General features: G+C 35.2%; 1 protein-coding gene across 2 annotated transcripts in view; it reads left to right on the top strand.

Annotated features, from left to right (window-relative positions):
• The window catches only part of GAS2 (growth arrest specific 2), a 365,744-nt gene that overhangs the window by 76,809 nt on the left and 267,753 nt on the right, over nucleotides 1-21,182 (top strand). The window contains exon 8 of one of the 2 annotated variants that reach the window (XM_081275815.1): nucleotides 7,716-7,769. The exons of the other annotated variant lie outside the window; for it this stretch is intronic. Coding sequence (XP_081131941.1) covers nucleotides 7,716-7,769 — 54 coding nt within the window. The remainder of the gene's footprint in view (nucleotides 1-7,715; nucleotides 7,770-21,182) is intronic. 2 annotated transcript variants of the gene reach the window in all.

A 21,182-nucleotide genomic window follows, 5' to 3' on the forward strand; every position in this document is an offset into this window, starting at 1 on the left:
AGATTTAAAAAATTGAGTCTTACAGAGTCTAAGAACTTAAGTAAGTGGTATGATGAGTAAAATTCAAGTTTGATTTCCAAACCTGCCTGTATCACATTCCACTCCAAGCTTCATCTTGTGTCAAATCCATTAAATGCAAGTATTTTATTCACAAATTTGGTCTTCTAAAAAGGACATGTTATGATATATTTAAGACTCAACTATGTTAAGTATTTCTTATACCATTTTTTTCTTTAGAGTATTCAGAATAAAAACAGCATTGCAATTGCATAATCAATAATACCTTCCATAAAATGCATACAATATATTTACCTGTATTATAATAGTGACAATATTTATGAGTTATGTACTATATGTCAGGATCCGTTCAAATTGCTTCATTTTGTCTATTTCATTTGACTTTCAAAACTAGAGCTTTTGTAACTTAAGATATATTGCTTTCTGCTCTGATATCTTTTTAATAGGAATCAGAAGATAATTTTCCCTTATTGTCAGTATAGTGTTGTTGAGACTTCTTTTACCAATTGTAAATATTTTTAAAGTATATAAGTATTATCTCAAAACATTTTCATAGCATACCTCTACATTTGGTGTAGATTCTATACTTAAACCACGTGAGATTCTATACTTACACTTTCTTAGCTTAACAAGTGTGACTATTTGAAGGGCCTAAAGAAAATACAATAAATAATTTAAATGGAAATCAGCAAAGGGATATGCAGTGCTGTGGAGTTAACTTCTTTGTACTACTTTTAAATTAAATCATCACAGATCAACAGAAAGTTCATACACATTGTTGTTGACTCTGTGTATTTTTTTTTACCTTCCCATAAAATTCCTTCAGGATTATGCCTGTGTGGTAAAAATAAGCTTACTCTATCACAGCAAGTAAGAAAGGCATCAGAGCTCTGTTGCCATAGCAACTGAACCTTACAGGTCTTCTGGAACTGGCTCTAAGGGAAGGTCCAGTGTTAGTGATATTCTGTTTTCTTCTGCTCTTATGACACATATTGATTTACTGCAGGTAAAAAGTAGCCTGTTTCAAATTGTTGATGAATATTAGGCTGTTGTATAAAAATGCAAAGGAGTTTCAAACAAATAGCAAGGAGATTAAAGCCTCCATTTATCTTAGTGGAAACATTACAGAAGCAGCCATTACTTAGAAGCTGAAAGTTAAAAATTTGTTTTTAAAAATATATATACAAATTCTTCATCTAATTTGAAAATTTATGAGAGCATCATTATGGCTTAAAACTATATATTTATGTCTAAGAAAATAATGTGACTAAGGGGCTGGGGTTGTGGCTCGGCAGCAGAGCGCTCGCCTCTCACGTGTGAGACCTGGGTTCAATCCTCAGCACCACAAAAAAAAAAATAAATAAACAAAATAAAGATTAAAAAAAAAAGGAAAATAATGTGACTGTGTTTGCTTCTTGTATATTTAAGATCTCAGATAACATTTATAGTGTTCTGATCCACGGTGAGAGAAGCATGGCCTCCACCAACACGTGAGTGTTTCCAGACTCGGTCCCTAGTCTGAACTAGTTCAGAAAAAGGAATCAATAGTATGTAAACTAGATTTAAATGCTTTTTAAAAACTCTTCTTTGAAAGATGTTTTTGCTTCATCAAAGAAACTTTCATTTGTCATTTATTCATGTTTGCTGAGGCTGGGCTAATGACATGGATGTAATTTACAAAAACAACTCTCTAAGGACTTTGCAAATGTTGATAAATCCTCTTAACCCCTTCTCTCTGAGAAAGGCCAGCATTATAGAGAAATGCAAACTAAACACACAATGACTAGACCCTGCTGTATGGAATTCAGGTCATGGAGTGGTATTTTTAGGAGAGTTATCCTTTGTAGTTGAAAACCTTCAACTATAGAAAAATTTAAACCAAAAGTCTATCCAAGATTACAGCCTGCACTGTATTTACTTGATGTCACTTTCAAAAGCAAAAAAAAAAAAAAAAAAAAAAGAAAGAAAGAAAAGAAAATGAAATTTTGTATTATTAGAAGAATGAAAGAAAAGCTAATTTATCTAGGCAGGTCTCTATATGCTTAAGGTTGATAATAATTCATTTCTTTTCCTTCCATTGGCTTCAGATACATTTCTGTAAATATTACATTAATAAATGTCTCATTTATAAGTAAAGGAGAGCTCAAAGCCAAAAATATTCTTCCCTGAAAATTTGCCCATCTTGGCCATGTAACAATAAGTAGACTTTTTAAATTTGTTGCTACCTTCATGGAGACTAATAAGTAGTCTTCCTCATCTCTGTTTCCACTAGCTAGGTCTACCATGCCTCTAAGTTGTGTTGCAGTCTGGCTGGGCACAATTCAGGAGCCACTTGTCAAAAGAAACAAACTTCATTTTTAGAGCACACACACCACACCACACAGCTCCTCAGGAAAAACCCTCAGAGCCCAACTGCCACCAAAAGCTTCCCACAAGCCTCTCAACCTCCCCCACTCCTCCTGCTCTTAAGGCCGATTGGCTGGGTTACTGTGGGCAGAGCCAAAAAAAGTCCCCCAATGAGCAGCTCTGTGGTCTGAAAGGGTGGGGAAACAGCCCAATAAGCATCACCGCAGAGGAGCCAATCAGTTGGCAGCTAGAAGTTTGCTGGGGCCTGTGAGCCAATCATCAGCTGGCAGCTGGAAGTTTGCTGGGGCCCCTTCGGCTGTGGCTCTCAACAAAGTTGTGCAATGCCCAGGTAACTATACTTCATCTTAAATGGGCATTTTTCTTTTAGTAGCTACAAATCAAAACTATTTAAACTTGACAAAACATTGGAAAATGAAATGACTTCACTGAGAAAATGCACAGTTGCTGTGGTCTGCATTCCTAACTTCTCCATAATATAGAATCCCTGCCATTAATATAAACTTTTTACATACATGTGTATGTTTACACAATGATGTGTGTCTTTGTGTATCTTTATATCTGCAAATATACATATATATGTGAGTGTAGTCAAAATGAATTAGAGAGTTGAGTTATTTCAATAATTTGGCATTTTAAGTGATTTAAAGTAGATGTCAGATTGATTTTTCAGTGTTTGAAATTTAAATCTCTCTCTATAAAAATATATATATATATATATATATGTATAGTGTGTATATATATATATATATATGAGATAAAGTTTTTAGCTAAAGTAAAAAACACATATAGATATATTTAATTCCACAAAATATATCATATGTATGCATATATTGCAGGGACTATATTTATATATATACAAATATTAAAAATACTAAAAATATTTATGTATAATTTAGCCCTCACTGCAGGCTGTGTATCAGTGCTTGTCTAAGTGCTGTTCTTGGATTCTTTTATTTATACCTCACAACTCTTCAACATGGACACTATTACTGGCACTATTATTATACTCATGTTAAGAATGAAGAAACTGGGCTGGGGTTGTGGCTCAGCGGTAAAGAGGTTGCCTTTCACGTGTGAGGCACTGGTTTCGATCATCAGCACCACATAAAAATAAATGAACAAAATAAAGATATTGTGTCCATCTATAACTAAAAAAAATTTAAAAAAGAATGAAGAAACTGATTGTTAGAGATTAATTACTTTTCAAAATCACACAACTTGTAAGTGTTGAAGGCTTTATCTAAATTGAATGTATGTGATTTAAGAGGTGCATTTAAAAATGTTTTTATTAGTGCATTATGATTATTTTTGACCACATTTCAGAGTATATGGTCTTTTGGCATAACAGTTTATGAGTGGTACTGCTCGATCTTTTAACCTTCATTAGTAATTGACCATCATTTGATGTGTAGCTCCTGTTTTGCTTAGTTGCCTCTGTGCTTGGGAAATACATGGGATTTAATAGCCAATTCCCATTAGAGATTCAGAATAGAGTATCCAGAAAATAAAGAGTCTTGCAAAACAGCAACAACAACCAATAAATAAATAAATAAATAAATAAAAAATCAATAAGAATGTTTTTCACATATTTAAGAAATCTGATTTTCTTTTCATCTGTTGACCATATTTGAAAAATCATAGAGAAGCAAAAATTTATTCTAGGAATAAAAAAACCCTAAAGAATATGTTCAATTTGCTGCAATTATCAATTTCCATTTACAATTGCCTTTTGCTCCAAAAAGATTAAATCATCTTAATTTAACTATACATATGGAAGAAATTTTTTGAGGAAAGCAGGTGAATTTGCCTTCTGTACCTTTTCATGCTTTTATTAAAGGGTCTAAATTAAAATTATGAGTAAGTTGTTTTCTATAACAACTAGTGTTATTGAATGCACGTTCCCTCAAACTGGCTTCCTAATAATTTTTAAAGAAAATATTTTCTTTATTGTTTTAAATCTTGTTACCTGATAACAGTGATGATATCTTATTTTATATGGTATTTAAAGGGTGTTCACTTATATATTTAGTTTCACTACAGCTCTTTGAGAAAAATCAACATGAGTATTAATTTAAGTATCTTGCTGATAAGGGAGCTGCAGCTAATAGAGAATCTTCTAGTAATTTTCCTGAGGTAATCCAGTTAGTAAGTGGTTAATCCAGACTAAATGCTATTTCAAAATTTTTGTATCTGAGTTTCATATATTTTAAAGTGCACATAATAAAATTACCCTTTGAAGTTTTCCTTAAACTTAGCATAGACAAAAATACTTTGTGGTTCACTATGCCTTAAATTTAAAGGTATTTGCTTTAAACTATAAAATAGACATTATGTAATAATGTGAAATTAGAAAAGTTTACAAGAATTTTCTTTCTTTTGTAGCCTTCCTAACAAGAATATTTGTTTGTTTATAGATTCTATGCTGATATAAATGTGAATGATTTTTTTGCAAAAGGAAATGAAATAATTATGCATAATGTGTTGTGTTCTTAAATTATTGATGAGTCTTCTAGCAGCCAAACGATAAACCTGTGAAATATCTGTCATTATAAATTGTGTATAGTTCTCTCATGGGCTCAAGTTGCATAAACAGGATGCAACCAGATTCCTTGAGAATATACTTTGCAAATGTGGCCATTTTGAGTTTGTATTGAACTTAGTGGAGCTATGTGGTATAAATGCTGCCACTGTGACATTGACAGTACTAAATTAGGACTCATTTATTTGATGCTATCTTTTCATAAAATTGCTAAGATTCTGCATGATTTGATCATTTTAGACCATGCCTTTCATTTCCCTTAATACTTGAATTTTTGAATTTCAGCTCCTCAGTGAAATTTGTATTGGGCTTGGATCCAGTAGATACCTATTCACCCAAAGTACCTAGCGTTTCATTGCAGTTCACTGGAATGCTGTGTTCCATTTTTACTAGTACTAATTTTAAGGATGAATATGTTTATAATTTCATTAATAATTAATATCCCATTAGTATTAATTTAAACTTGGTCATATGTTGTATTGAAATTTATAGTCTCCCATTTCCTGCCATCTTGTTAGAAGCATATTGAGATCTTGAGGAATTCTTTATGCAGATTGTGGGAGGAACAAAATGTGATAATTTGGATTGAATCTTAGGCCATCTCATTCAATTTTCTTCAAATGAACTAAGTGATGTTACTGGAAAACAAAACTAAAAAACCTCAAAAAGCTATTAAGCAGTATTTTCCCACTTTTTCTAGTAGAACACTCACAAGAAATCACAGTCAGAGCATTACTTGTCTCCTAATTGCAGTTTTATTTTACACTGTAGCAACTCATTCCAGCTTTTAGTCCTCTGGCACCACATTCACATCTTCTCCTTCCAATACTGTTGCCAAACATTGAAAGATGCCTTTTATTCAGCCCAGTGTTGTTCAATTTAGTTTGAGTTATGAACAAAATTTAGGTAACTATTACTCCATTAAATATTGTATTAGAGACATCACCTGTGAAGGGCTTCCCTTTGGGTTGTTTTTAAGCCAACCCACCAATGATTTCTTTCCTTTCCCAGTAACTCACACCTTGGATAACAGTCTCCTTCACTCTGAACATTATCACTTGTCATAATTTTTCTGTATTTACAGAATATCATAGAATATGGGTTACAGAGATAGTTGGGTAGTCTTTCTGAGACCTCATAAACCAGATAAAAGGAAAAACTTATTGCAAATTATGCATCAAGCATGAGATCTCCAAGGATCCCAATCCCAAATGCAACACCCATACAAAGAGCAGCATATTAATTCGTCATCATCTACCAATGTATTAGTCATGATACCATTACCTAATCTGGGCCTGTTATTTGTTAGTCATAGACTTCCTGGGTTATTAGAAAATTATAGAAACTTACAAGGTACACATTTTTGCTCATATCACATTGCCTGCCCACTTAGAAGGACTAAATCTTAGGTGGGCTTTAGCTTTGCACAAGGAAAATGTTAGACCACAGTGTGCATGTTGCAGAACGCTCACCGTGTTTATGAAACACCTTTGAATTTCTTACCATTTCACTAAAAATCTACAGCTAACATAACGAGTACCAGTGGTATTTTTTAATTAAGTGTATGTGTTCTCAAGAGATAGTCACCTTAGAGTTTCTGTTTATCTTCTGCATTTCTTCAACATTCTGTAACAACAACAAAATTCTTCAAGGAGTACTACAGATAAACCTGAATTTCAATCACCATCTTGGTAACAAAGATTGAGGAGACCCTTCCCTCATGCCTACCATCCATAGATTTGATGGATAACGAATTTACCTACATCCACTAAAGGAAAGATGAAGATGAAATATTATGAGAATAAAAGGGAAGATGGCCTTGATTAAATACCTAAACAAGGTCTGGGGCTACAGCTCAGTGGTAGAGTGCCTGCCTCACACATGTGAGGCACTAGGTTCGATCCTCAGAACCACATAAAAATAAATATACTATGTCTATCTACAACTAAAATAAATAAATAAATACATGAACAAAAATCACAGCCATGATCATATCTAATCATGGGAAAGGAAACAAATCTTTCCCAAAGATGACTTTATTTTGTCACCCTAATGCTTAGTCAGGGAATCTGGGATATGTACTTTGAATTCTTACTGAAAGTTCCTTAACAAATCAACTTTCAGATAAATTGGTTTTCTCCTTGTAACCACTGAGCAATCAGGATACTGCATCATTACATTTTTAATGAAAACAGAAGGAAATGGTAGAGTAGAAAGTGTTCTCCTTTCCCACACAACTTACTGAAGGCAAATATAATGGTAGCCTTTTGTGAAGAAAAGCAAGAGGCTAAAGTTAGTGAACAGAGTGAGTACCACAGGAGTCAGAACAAGATGGCAGGATTTTGCACCAAAGCAGGAAGCTTCACACTGAAAGACTTCATTTACTTAAGAAATTTCCCTAGACTTTATTATACATTCTCTGGACTCTGGTACAGTTCATCTGTGCAACTGAGACACAGACTTGTTGACTGTTTCCCAGACAAAATTATTTTCTTACTTACATATTTTGTATTGGAAAAGGAGAAAAAGTTTCCAAAAAGTGATAGTTTTAATGTTTGTGTTTCTAAATGATAACAGTCAACACAGTCTTTAATTCTCAAATTATATGTATATGCAATAACTTTCCTACTATAAGATACTGAAAGATATATAGATTTAGTCATTTGATTGAAGATAGTTTTCTTAATCTTGTCACAAAAGAACCCAGTTTGCATTTTTAGGTGATTTCAAGTGCCTTTCTTAATGAAGATGGAGAGCATTTTATGAACTTCATATCTTCTTGTTTTAGTAGGGTCTTCATGGTTGTGCCTATGTCTCCACAGCCAAAGCAAAGCAGACATTTAAGGTAATTACTTAGATAATTAAGGGGAAACCTCTCCTCTTTGCTTTCACTGTGAAGCGTTGGTCTCCAATCAAATGATGGGAGTTGAGCACTCCAAGTAATATTTTACTCCTTTTCTTTTTTTTGTTTCTTTCAGTGAGGTACTAAGAATTGTTTCCCTTGTTTTCCATATATTTGTAAAAATTGTAATCTGGGTTTGATCATAGATAAGTAGAAAGCAGTAACCTAGTTGTTTTTGAACTTTTTCTTAGTATAATTCTCATGCTTCAGTGCATGCCTTCATAGCTCTTAACATTAAAATTGTTTTAAAATATAAACCTGGATTTAGCTTCCATATGCAGTATTATCTTTGTCTTTTCTTTCAAATACTTTAAATAATACATTTATGGAATAAAAATTAAGTACCATTTAATTGTAGAAAATTTCCATTCTACTACTATTGCATAGATTGCCCTTTGTTGTTTAACACATATGGAAGCTCATGGTCCCTTGCCAGATTTCTGCTCCTGACACCATACCTAACCTCTAGTGGTGTTCTAATTAACATGTGTGATTTATTACTTCAGTGTAATAAAGCTTAAAGAGAAGAGGACTTAGATAGGACTTGATTTTTTTTAAAGAGAGAGAGACAGAGAGAGAGAGAGAGAGAGAGAGAGAGAGAGAGAGAATTTTTTAATATTTATTTTTTAGTTATCAGCGGACACAACATCTTTGTTTGTATGTGGTGCTGAGGATCGAACCCGGGCCGCACGCATGCCAGGCGAGCGTGCTACGGCTTGAGCCACATCCCCAGCCCCAGGACTTGATTTTGAGGTCATGAGTTTACCCGTGCACATAAGAGGATGGATTCATTTTTAGGTTTTAATAATTATGATCCCGAAAGAACAACTTACTTGAGAAAGTCTTGTATATGACATACACATATATAAGATGAATTTTAGAGAAACTCCAAGTTGTAAATTTTGTTCTTACATGATGAATGTATCATGGAATTTTATTATTACAATTAATTTAGATTTCTGAGAGAGTACAGTTAAACACATTATTTATCTATCACATGTATATCTATCATATTGCCTTTATTTGTTCACTATCTACATGTGTGGGTGCCACGTGAAAGAGCTATTAGCAATCTTGAGGATGCAGTTGCTCTATAGGTCAGATACTAATTATTATAAAAATTCAATATGGTTAAATTGGTTATCCCAGTTAATAGTTGGCTAACAGAGGAACAAGATGAGTTCTTGAAAAGTCACTTTGAAAATTTCTTCAATGAACCTGAAAACACATGATAGATACTAGGAGTGCATGAGGGAGGTGGGTGGCAGAAACACCAGAAAAAAATTTTCCTTGGACATGTAGAAAGATGGTCCCTAAAGACTTGGGAAGAAAATTGCTATTGAATGAACCTATCTGTGTAGCTACTTTGTGACTACCTCCACCCACATTCATCACCATAGTTGATTGAACCACATTTTTGGGCTGGTGCTAACTTTCCCTTTTCACTACTCAGGTGTCACTTTGTTAAAGCAGATACTGCCCAACAGGTTTTCTTTGTTCCAAAAATATTAATATTTGTGTTCTTTTCACTAGTTAAAACTTTTTTAAATATTCAGAGGTATATTTTTAAAGATTTCTTAATTTGTTTTAAATAACTATACATGACAGTAGAACGCATTTATGACTTTGATACATCATACATAGATGGGATATAATTTCATTTTTCTGAGTGTACATATTGCAGAATCCTATTGGTCATGTAGTCACATATTACATATACATATTACATAATAAAATGTCTGTTTCATTCTACTCTCTTTCCTATCTCCACATCCCCTTGCCTACCCTCCCATTACTTCCCTTTACCTAATCTAAGGTAACACTATTCTTCCCTAGTGCCACCCACCTTATCCAGAATTAGCATCTGCATATCAGAGAAAACATTTGGCCTTTGGTTTTGTGGAATTGGCTTATTTTGCTTAGCATGATATTTTCCAACTCCAACCCTTTACTGGAAAGTGTCATAATTTCACTCTTCTTTAAAGCTGAGTAATATTCCATTGAGTATATATAGCACATTTTCTTTAACCATTCATCTATTGAGGGACACTTAGGTTGGTTCCATAGTCTAGCTATTGTGAGTTGAGCTACTATAAGCATTGATGTGGCAGTGTCAATATAGTATGCTGATTTTAAGTCCTTTGGGTATAAACCAAGGAGTGGGATAGCTGGGTCAAATAGTGGTTCCATTATCAGTCTTCTAAGGAATCTCCATACTGCTTTCCAGAGTGGTTGCACCAATTTGCAGTCCCACCAGCAATGTACTAGTGTACCTTTTTCACCACATCCTCTGATAAGTGTCTTTTAAAGGGGCATTTTTACTGAATTGAGAGATAAGAAGTGGTTATCTGAAAACTCTAGAAATGATTCTTCTAATTTTAGGGTGAGTCTAAAAATCACAGTCATGGATGTTACATGAGAGGCTGTGAGGGAGCTGGCATGTTAGTTCTTCAGGGGAAGTTCACGTCCTCCTGTGTAAAGGCTAAACACTGTACAGAGTTCTCTTCCATGCTTTTCTCTTCCTTACCTCTCCCACCAGAGAAGATGGGGAAGAAGAGAGGGTGTTTGGCCAAGTCAGAGGTTGGCATTCCCTTCAGGATGACTTGGATTTCTTTCAGTGGAAATAGAGTTGTAAGGTGATAGAACAGATATTGTTTTAATTGAAATTAAATGCACTAAAATCAAGAGAAAGTCTTGCTTCTTGTATTTCTCATAGACCCTGGAATGTCCAAAGAATGAGTTCAGAGCTATGTCAGTTGTCACTTTTCTTGTCCTATAGCAATCACAAAGGCCTTCAGTGGATGCAAGTCCTTCCAGGGTCACCTCTCCTTCTATCCTGGAACTCAGGAAGTTCTGGGAGAATACTAAGAGCTTCTTAGACCATGGAACAGAGGTAAAACAGGGTTTTGAAGGCCTCGTCACACCTTTGAGTTGAGGGTTGAAATAACTGAAGGTCCACAGTGCTACACAGGCCAACCTCCTTCTAGAGGCTGCAGAGTGCTGCTTGCGGTCCTAATCCTCTTGCATTACTTTCTGGAGGAAGCTCAGTTCTCTGGCTTTTTCAACTCTTATTGGAATGCTTGCCAAGTCTTCATTTCTGAATCTCATAATGCACATCTGTGCCCAGTTTTCAGTTTTCCCTGCCTCGTTTCAAGCCCCTTTCCATGGAGGGCACTAACACTCTCCTCGTCTTTGCTTCTCAGGTCTAATGCCACACCTCAGCCTTCATCCCTCCTGCTTCGACCACATTCAACCTGGCCACATCTGTGTAGGACTAAAATTGACCACTCCTCTTGGAGCTGGTTTGTGATAGAATGTCATTCTCTCTTTGAAGCAAGATTACCTTTCTACCTGCTTTCGTTTGCATTGCTGAGATCAGTTCCTTTTACTTGGCCATCATTTCAAACTGACACTTCTTGTTCCTGCTCCCATGGCAAATTATTTAAAACATTGAAAACATTTATTTTAACCATTTGGATTCCAGCCATTTCCATATAACCAGAGGCTAGTGAGGGAGGTGTTCATGTACTAAAAATGCTTTCACTCATTATGTGCTGCCTGGGTATTCTTAGTTTAACACAGTAAAATTCCTTTTTCATTTTATGTGAGATTTTGCACTTAGTCACCTCCAAACCTATGTACTCTGCCACAGGCATTTCTCCAAAACAAATCAATACCTTCTCAAATATATGTGTTAGAGTCACATTATCTTCAACCATGTTCTGATTGTTTTTTAAAATTAAGGAAATTCAAAAAAGACATCTTTTGATTAAAATATATTTAGTGTGTCGTTTTAAACAGGGCACTTTTACCATATTTTATTTATTTGCTTGTTTATTGCATACTAGGGATTAAACTTAAGGATATTCTGTCACTGAGAAACATCCCCAGCTGTTTTTTTAAAAAATGCATTTATTTATTTATTTATTTATTTTTGAGACAGAGTCTTGTTAAATTGCTGGCCTTAAACTTGCAATCCTTTGGCCTCAACGTCCTAAATTCCTGGGATGACTGGCATGCACTACCACACTTACCATATTTTAAAAGAACAATTTCTAGATATCCTTTTTTTTTTTAAGCATTTAAAGATTTAGCTAAGAGTTAAACTGCTTGTACTAGTACTTAAAATGGTACCTGGTATATTGACTTTAAGAATAACTGTCTTGTTGAGGGAGACATCAACTTAATGTTACCACCACAGAAGTATATTTCATTAATCTTTCATGAGATGTATTTCTTGGGTTGTATTTAGGGTTGTAGTTTCCAGGAGAGGCTTCCCTATTATAAGGTTTTTCTATTAATCTGGACTTTAAGTGTCAAGGAAAGTCATTAGAAAAAAGTAAAGACCAGATGAGACTCTAAGAAGCAGACATTAGTAAGCAGAGAAGTGTTCCAATCAGAATCAGAAAGTTACCAGCATCCAAAAAGGCCTACAAACACCAGTGAAGTGGTGATGGGGTAACAGAGATAGAAGAAGACATTTCCAAAACTGCCCAAAGCACAGCCTAGCACAGAGGATCCTGTGGGGCTTGGGCCATGAGAGGCTGCTGTGGAATGTGAGAGAGGGAGGCCCGGCAGACACACACAGCCTGTTCATGAAGGTCTTCCTGTGTTACGAGAATGTGGACTTTCTTCTGAGGACAAAAAAAAAGAGATTCTAAAAAATTTCTTAGAATGGGAAAGATGTGAGTAAATCTGAGTGATTTTCAATTATTTGGTTTGTGCAGAGAATGAATCAAAAGGGTATAAAATTGGAGGAATACCATCCAACCACATTGGACTTGGGTGTGGGACTCAGCCTGGAGGGCTACTTGATAAATTTCTAGACATATATATTATGACTTATTGAGTAAGGCTTTCTATGTTGATGTATAGTTATTTAAAATTGAAATAGTAAGTTCATCTTTGTTCCTTAAACAGTAACTGAAAAGCAACATGTTGACTTTGGCTTGTTCTGCAATATGCCTGGCACAGAGGAATTGGCTAGGTTTCAATAGGTCATAATTTCCACTTGTTAATAAGGGGTTTCTATGGTGAGAATTTTACATAGAATAAAAGTGTAGGCTACTCATAGAAAACTAAAAGAGAATAACTGGAAACAGTGTTTTTATATTTATAACTAGTGTTTTTTAAATCTCTGGGTAATATCAATTGACAAGAGTCAAATAAATTAATATAAAGGCACATACCTCTGTTCCTATCAACAACTTTTTCGAAATTTGTTACCCAAATCTCTCATTCTCCAGATGTTGCCCAGATTCTCATTTCCAGGTTTGCCTGGTGATTTAGTACATGTTTCATTTAGCATAGCAGGGTTGTAAAAAATAGAGTACTCCACCCCCAGTAAGCTTTGCAGTAAGACCAAAGCATTTATAATAAAACTGATCCTTGGTCCAGAAATCCTCCCTAGAGTATTATTTGGCCATTTGCAAATTTATTTACATATATAACCAGAAAGCAGAGATTCCAGATGTGTGTCTGAATTCAGAGCTTTGGGCACAAGATAACCCAATGTATTCTTCTACTATTAAGTCTGCAAATTAGCAGCAGCAGATATTAATCACTTACTATGTGCTCCTAACTATGGTGTCATGGATAAAGTTGTGAACAAAACAGTCTCATTTCATATTCTGGGAGTGGGGAGAAGAGACAAACACATAGATCAAGCATCAGATAAAAAAAAGTCCAGATAAAATTATTTTAAACTTTGAGGGAATATGGCTTCTGTTATAACTACTTAATTCTATTGTTTTAACTATAATAAGTAATATATTACCAAGGTTGCATTTCAGTAATGCTTTATTTATAAATACAGGGTATGGATCAGATTTTTCTTATGGATCATAGTTTGTTGATCCCTGACATAGATTATTAAATAAGTTCATTGTAAGTAATGATATGAAAGATGAGCTGTTTTCTATTACTAACAACACAATACCAGAGATAGGGTAAGAAAAGAGACTTATTTTCACTGATGACTCTGGAGGTTCAAAGTTGAGGGTCACATCTGGTGATGGCTTTTTTTGCTAATGAAGTTCCAAGGCAACACAAAGTATCACATGGAGACAGGGAAACCATGTGTGTGTCCTCTGGTCTCTCTCTTTTCTTATAAAGCCACCAGTGTTTAATTTAGTGACTTGTCTAGTATTGATCACCTCCTCAAAACTCTCCCTCTGAGCATCACAGTCATATTAAGTTTCCACCCTCATAATACCTTATGATGGGAACTGAATTCCATTATGAATTTCATTTGAGACAAACCATATTCAAACCATAGCAAGGAGAAAAATAGTTGGGGACAATTTTGATTGGCCTTGATTATAAAGCCAAAAACTTATATTTTAAACTTTAGACAACAATTGAAGATATTGAGCAATAGCATAACTTCAATGAAATTGAAGTTTAAGGCAATTAAACTGGCAAAGGTTTGTAAATAGAATTATAGGTTAGTGCGGAAAGAAACTAAACACAAAACTGTCAATTAGGATGCTATTACAATTGATCATATGATATAATCACTAATTAAGATGGTAGCAAAGAGAGTTAAAATTGTATAAAAAATGAGAACATTCCTAACCTGAAAGTCCCAAATCTGAAATGCTCTGAAATTCAAACATTTTGAGCATTAGATTTTTGAATTTTCAAATTTTTAAATACATAGTTTCAATTGGTACAGACTTTGCAAATATTACAAAATCCAAAAAATTCTGAAATCTGAAATACTTATCATCCCTAGCATTTCAAAGAAGAGATACACACACTGTACTATTTTGAGGATAGATTTGATTGCATAGTAAGAAAATAGAAGAGGCAAAGTTGAAACTAGAATTTTGAAAATTATGATTTCTAAATAGACATTACTACTCCCCTAATGGAAAAAAAAAAAAAAAGAAAGTAGTTAAGGAAAGAAAAATGAGTTTCTGAGGTCAAGTAATTCTGCTGCCAATTTGTGGCATAACCTCGATAAAATTATTTAAAATATCTGTGACTCATCTATAATGTGAACTATAGGAGTCATATTTAGAGGAAGGATTATTCATTCACTCAGCAGATATTACACAAATTCTTTTGTAGCTTCTGGGACCTAGATGGTCATAAGACATGATTCCAGCCTTTAAGAAGTAGGCTTTCTAGCAGAAATTGATTCATCCCAAGTAAGCAAATATACAAGGTAGTGTGGTGTTCTGATAAATGTTAAGAGGAAATATTTGAAGAAATATTGAGTAATGGGGTGCAGGAGAGGTAACTTCAGGTAAAAAAAAAAACTGTAAAGGATGACCTCTTTAAGTAGGTGATATTTGAAAGAAAACTTAAATGCTGAGAAATGGTGTGTCTTAAGAAGTTCAGGAAAAGCAGTTTAGAGGTGACAAGAAAGTCAAGTTCAGAGCTTGGATTATTTGAGGAGAAATGCAGTAGATTATATTTGAGCAGTTCTGGGAAATGCAACCAATTTATGAATGCATGCCTACAATGTCCTGTGGGCAGAAATTATATAGATTTAAAAGGACACCTGCACTCCAGTGTCCTGCATTCCTTATTTAATCCTGCTGATAGAATTTTCTCAGTTTGCTCAGTAGGGGAGCATCTTAAAAGTGAGGATTTTAAACTGTGTGTGTGTGTGTGTGTGTGTGTGTGTGTGTGTGTGTGTGTGCGCGCGCACGCGCGCACATGTTTGTTCTTTGAAATGCATTCTCAGAAAATTCCTTAACATGGGGAATAAGAAAAACTACTGGGGAGGCAGCTTCTGTTGAAGAGGAGAAATATATTTATTTATTTCTGTAAATGAGTAGAAACGGAAGGGAACAAGAAGTGTTCTGTTGAGAGGAATGACTTGCATATTTTAGTTTGGTCTGTTCATTCTTACATAAACTAGGGCAAAACAATGATCCCATTAAGTGTTATCTTCTTTTCACTTCAGTTTTTCCCTTTTGGATTAAAAAAGGAAAAGACTAGAATCAGAGAATACTTTGATTGTGGGGTGTGGGTTTAAATTCTTTCTCTTCACCCACAAGAAATTTTTGAAAAAATGGAATTTGGTTCTCCACGAATCCTTTCTCTGGCTCATTTTGTGCTTGTCCTCCAGCATGACAAGTGACTGGGAGACAGTAGAGAATGGATCAGAATCTGGGGACTGTGGTAGCCACTGCACCTGTGTCTGAGGTCCCTGCCTTGGCCTAGCCATGGTGAACTTCTCTTTTCTCCACCCATTGTGCGTTTTCTTGCTGGAGGGCCTGTGGAAAGAGCTCCTTTATTTGCAGTGTGCCTTCCCTCTCGGCCCAGTGTCTAACATCTCATTTTAATTTTTACACCTGTCACTCCTAATGTCCTGTCTTCCAATAAACCTTCCTTCTCCCTTGAGTTGGGACACTGTTTGATTAGATTTGTGTGCTAAGGGATGCTCATCCCAAGCACCCTGCACTTCTTATTCAAGACATTCATGTTGCCATTTATCTTTGTTGCGTTTTCTTTCTTCACTGCTAAGGACATTAACTCACTAAGTCCCAAGTTTTCAATCCTGTGTTTATAATGAAATTGACACAGGTGCATTAAAATATGTTGGAAATCGTAATCTAGAGCTTACATATGTATTATTATTTAAATATTAATATCATTATATTATGATAATTGGAAATATTGAGAAATAGGACCAATTTTAAGCACACATAATCTATATTTTCTTATTATTATATAATTATATATTGTACAGTATTTAGATTTTTATAGATGTTCCACATCTGTAATAATATAGGACAACATGAGTTTAAGAGACAACTCATATAGGAATCGCTCACTATTCTCTCCCCAGTGCGATGTACTTTCCACTACATTGCCTGATACATGCACTGAGTTGCTTCATATGTATTTGTCAAGTGAATATTAATTGGAAATAATGTAGAATTTTTGAAATTTGAGGAACTCTGAGAACAAAGATGAAGAGTAGTAATTTCAGCAATTAGGGTTAGGATTGGCTGAAATACAAATAAATGAAGCAGCAGTGGCTTAGAGAGGATAACAGTTCTCTCTTCTGAATGTCTAGGGCTACCTTGATAACTCTGTTTCTTGGAGTCCTCGAGGACTGAGCTCCTCTGACATCGCTAGTAGTGGCCCTCAGACACATCTTATCCAGGTGGCTCTGTGTCTCAGGCAGAAAAGATGGAGGGAAGGATGAGAAGCACATGTGTTCCTTCAGGACAGTTCCTGGAAGATGTCCCTTGTATGCCCTGCATAGATCTTATTAACTGTGACTTAAGCATGTGGCTACATCTAGCTTCAGGGAAGACTAAAAAGGTAGTTTTTATACTGGGCATCTATGTGCCACGCTAAAATTTCTGCTGCTCTGGAAGAAGAGAAGAGACACTGGTAGCTAAGTCCTGATCACTCTAAATGGCAATCTGGAAGGTCACCACACATTAGTTGAACCTTGGACTTAAGACTTTATTTCTATAATTATTAATAAATTTAAAGAACAAAAGTTTCTGATATTAAAACAATATAGTTGTGTGTGCGCACGTGTGTCTGTGCACGTACATGCATGTGCATGTACCAGGGATTGATTTCAAGGTTTTTGGTTACTGAGCTACATCCCCAGCCCTTTTTATTTTATTCAGAGGCAGTGTCTTGCTAAATTTTTGAAGTCTTCACTGAGTTCCTGAGTTTGGTCTTAAACTTGAGATCGCACTTTTTTCCTCTAGAGTCTCTGAGATTATAGACATGCACCACCAGACCTTGTTGAAACAATATATTGCGAAGTGCTTTTTAAGTTTTGTTGTTTGGGGAAATCCATACAGGAGACATACAAGTCAAGAATGATTCTAACAAGGAATAGTGTGTTTTTATGATGAAATGGATTAACTTGCAAGCTGCTTAATACTCTTATACTCAAGATTAGAGTCAATCTATGTCTGTTCATCTATGTCTTGAACTTTCAAACAGTGTGGTGAATGAGTAAGTAGAGTTGAGAAATAAGAAATAGTCACAGCACCTTATATTTATTTAATGCCTCATTATTTTCAAAGCATTCTAAATTAGAACATTTGACTTTGTTATATCCCCCTAAAACTAGATAGATTTACAGATGAGAAGCAGAGAGATAAACAGATCAGACTAAAGACAAACAACCTATGGGTGATGGAGTTAAGACTGAACCATTTTTCATGTTATGTTAATCCAATTTCTTCCTCCTGTCCCAAAGACGTGTCAGTGCCCAGTAAGGGGATAAGCATAGGTGTGGTTGAGAAACAGTGCATCTCCTACTTGCTTCTCTGGTAAAGGAGGCAATTTAGGCAGGGAGCATATGTTATGGTATTTACATAGATGACTCATATTCCTAATCATAGTTCTTAGAGGAATTGCAAATGGAGTCTTGCTTAATTATTGCAGCAAAACCAGAAGTGCAGAGAGGCAGAGTATATTGTCTCTTGACAAACCAGGGACAGCTCCCATAAACCGAAGACATCCTGTGGCCTACATTCTAGTGTCACTAAGCAACCAAGAGCAGATTGCTTTGTGTTCTGAGTGGTTCACTGAGGTGGGGGCGTCTCCTAGAAGGTCCTTCAGAACAAGGCCTCATGGAGAGCTGGATTAAATGAAACCCAAGAATGTTATGGCTGCTTTCACAGAATATTTCCTGGCACATGTCCCCGCCCCTGCTACTGCAGCAGGTCATGTATGAGTGCAGCTGCTACTCAGTCTAATTCAAAATTTTTCATTCACAGTTTTAATTAAATTTTCTAGCAAGTACCATCTATCATTTCTCTTTTGTAATTTTTCTCTCTCAGAGACATTTGGTGCTCATTACCTCCTGCATGGCTATAGTGCCTTTGTTTCTGTAGGAACAGATTAGTAACCCTTTAACAACTTGTAGATTTACACTGGGAACCTAATAGAAAGCAAATCTTAACAGTTGTTCTTTGTGCTTTGAGCTAAAGATATGTAAGTAACAAACCTTGATGTTTATTATTTAACTCAAGGCAATATAGTGTAAAAATATAATATCAGCTGGAATTATTTTTCTAGTCATCTAATAAGGTAGTTATTCCTTCAGGTTAAACATATACCTTTGTCATGTGCTTGTAGAAATACTCATAGGTTAAATTCAGTATCTCAGAAAGCACGATAGAACTAATACATTTATTAATGTCAAGGATGAATGGGCTCACCAAAACAGACTTTAGGACAGATTAATATAATAGTTGTTTTTTATACTAATGATTTGATCTTCTGCATAGCCTACATATGTTATTGATTAATCAAACTAGGAATTAATTTATTTCTAATGAATAAATTTTGCTGGAAAATTTCTTTACAATATACGATGGGACCCTGATACTGTTTTTGTCACTTAGAGTAAGTTATACATCTGCTGGGAGAATGAATTACTTCATTGGAAAGGGATTTATAACATCTATGACATATTTGTCTTGATAATTAGTGAGGTCACCTAACTCATACTGCACATAGTAGTCTCTTAGTAAAGAATGATTATCATCATTGTTGTTATTGTCCTCACCCCCCTTATTTTTTTGAACATGGTATTTAAATAAAAAATAAGTTAGAAGGAATCCTTAATTGCCAGGCACTTGGGGAGCACTATTTGAGGACTCCACAAAGTTAACACACAGCTGGTCTGGGATTCTAGTCTCCATTACAAATAAATCAACTTGGGAACATCTTATCATTTCAGGGGTTCTTGATATCAACAGCAAAATAGAAAGCTTTGAACTGATGATGTCAATGTCCTTTCAGGCTCAGATAGTCCTCATCACCCACCAACCTACCCAGCCTGGCCATACCCAGTGTTGTCTGGCAAATCACTGACTTGAGAACCTAAGTTTTCTTATCAATAAAATGAATATAGAAATAACTGTTTCCCAAATACTTGTAAATAAAGAGCAAAAAAAAAATATTGTAGGGATTTCTTACCCTGTAAGCAGCAGCTGATCCCTGTAAAGAGTTCATTCAGCCCTTACCCACAAATTTGCTAATTTCCTTCCCATCCTAGCCACTCACTGTGTGTGCTCCAAAGTCCACACCTCACATCATTACTGAGGGAAAAGAAAAGAAAAAAAAAAGGCAAAAACAACAACAACAAAATCCCCAAAGCACTCAGCAAGCACATCCTTATAGTCTGTAGAGAAGAGAAAGTCAACTGTGCAAAGCATAGGTGCCCTGTTACCTCCTCGTTTTCTGTTCAGCCTGGGAGACTCTCCTTCCTCCCTTTTCTCGTTCACTCTGACACATCCTCCCTTTGGAAACTTCTCTCCCTCACTCCTGACACATTCCCACTGTACCAGAGCTATGCTCAATCAGAAAGGGCCAGATGGCACTGAGTCACCAGCTGCTTAATATTCAAGAACAACAATATATGCAGAACAATGTATGTGCTGATTAAAGGACTTTGCTGGTGTCTTGGGAATCAAGCAATGCCCCAGTCACCTCTGCATCTGCGCTTTGACAGTTTGGATAGATTATAAGCTTCTCTGGGTTCTCCTTGTTAAGTATGTCCTCCTTTACTTCTGCTGTCACATTGGCATTACTTAGCATTTTTTTTTTTTTTTTGCTCTGGATTCTCTGCCATTTAAAGTACTGGGCAATGTGCCATCTTCACCCAAAGAGTGGTTGGAAATTCTTCCTAGTTCTGCTCATCAGGATAAGTCTACATGAAAGTGAAATATCTGAAAACCATTGACTACTTTTATGAGGAAAATTGGCATTAAAATTCTAAAACCTTTTAGTACATTCAGGAATCATGTTCATGATAATACTGAATGAGTTATATAAACTGATCTAGAATTGATTCTGAACATAATGGACCACAATGATACAAAGCAGACCAGCTGGATGAGTCCTTCAAAGGACTTAGTTTTCCACGGAAAGCTTTGGTTAAAAGCTAAAGCAAACCAAAACACAATGCCCACCATCTTGTGGTTATTTATTTCACAGGATACATTCTGCTTCTGAGACAGCCACCTCCAAATAACTTAAAATGTTTCTAATTATACCATCATTCTGATAAAATAATAAAAAGCCTGCCTTTCATTTATGAAAACAGTTCTACATTTACAACAGTTGAGTTAAAAAAACTGTGAAAAAAACACCCTTCATCTGAGCTGTTTTCATCCATATTATTTTAAAACGATTGGACCAATAGTAGAAATTATCAAAGTTGCCTTGAAATGAGTTATTGAAATTAACCAATAAGACTAGCCATGTATCTCATTGCTTAACATATTACCCTATGTTTATTCATCTGCTTGTTCATGGATACATACGTATCATTCATACAGCAAAAAGTTATCACTTGTTCATTATGTAGAAGGAGCAGTGTTTAGCAATAGTAATTTAGAATTAGTATTA

This window comes from Spermophilus citellus (genome assembly GCF_964194105.1).
Source record: "Spermophilus citellus genome assembly, chromosome: 2".
NCBI classification, from domain to species: Eukaryota; Metazoa; Chordata; class Mammalia; order Rodentia; family Sciuridae; genus Spermophilus; species Spermophilus citellus.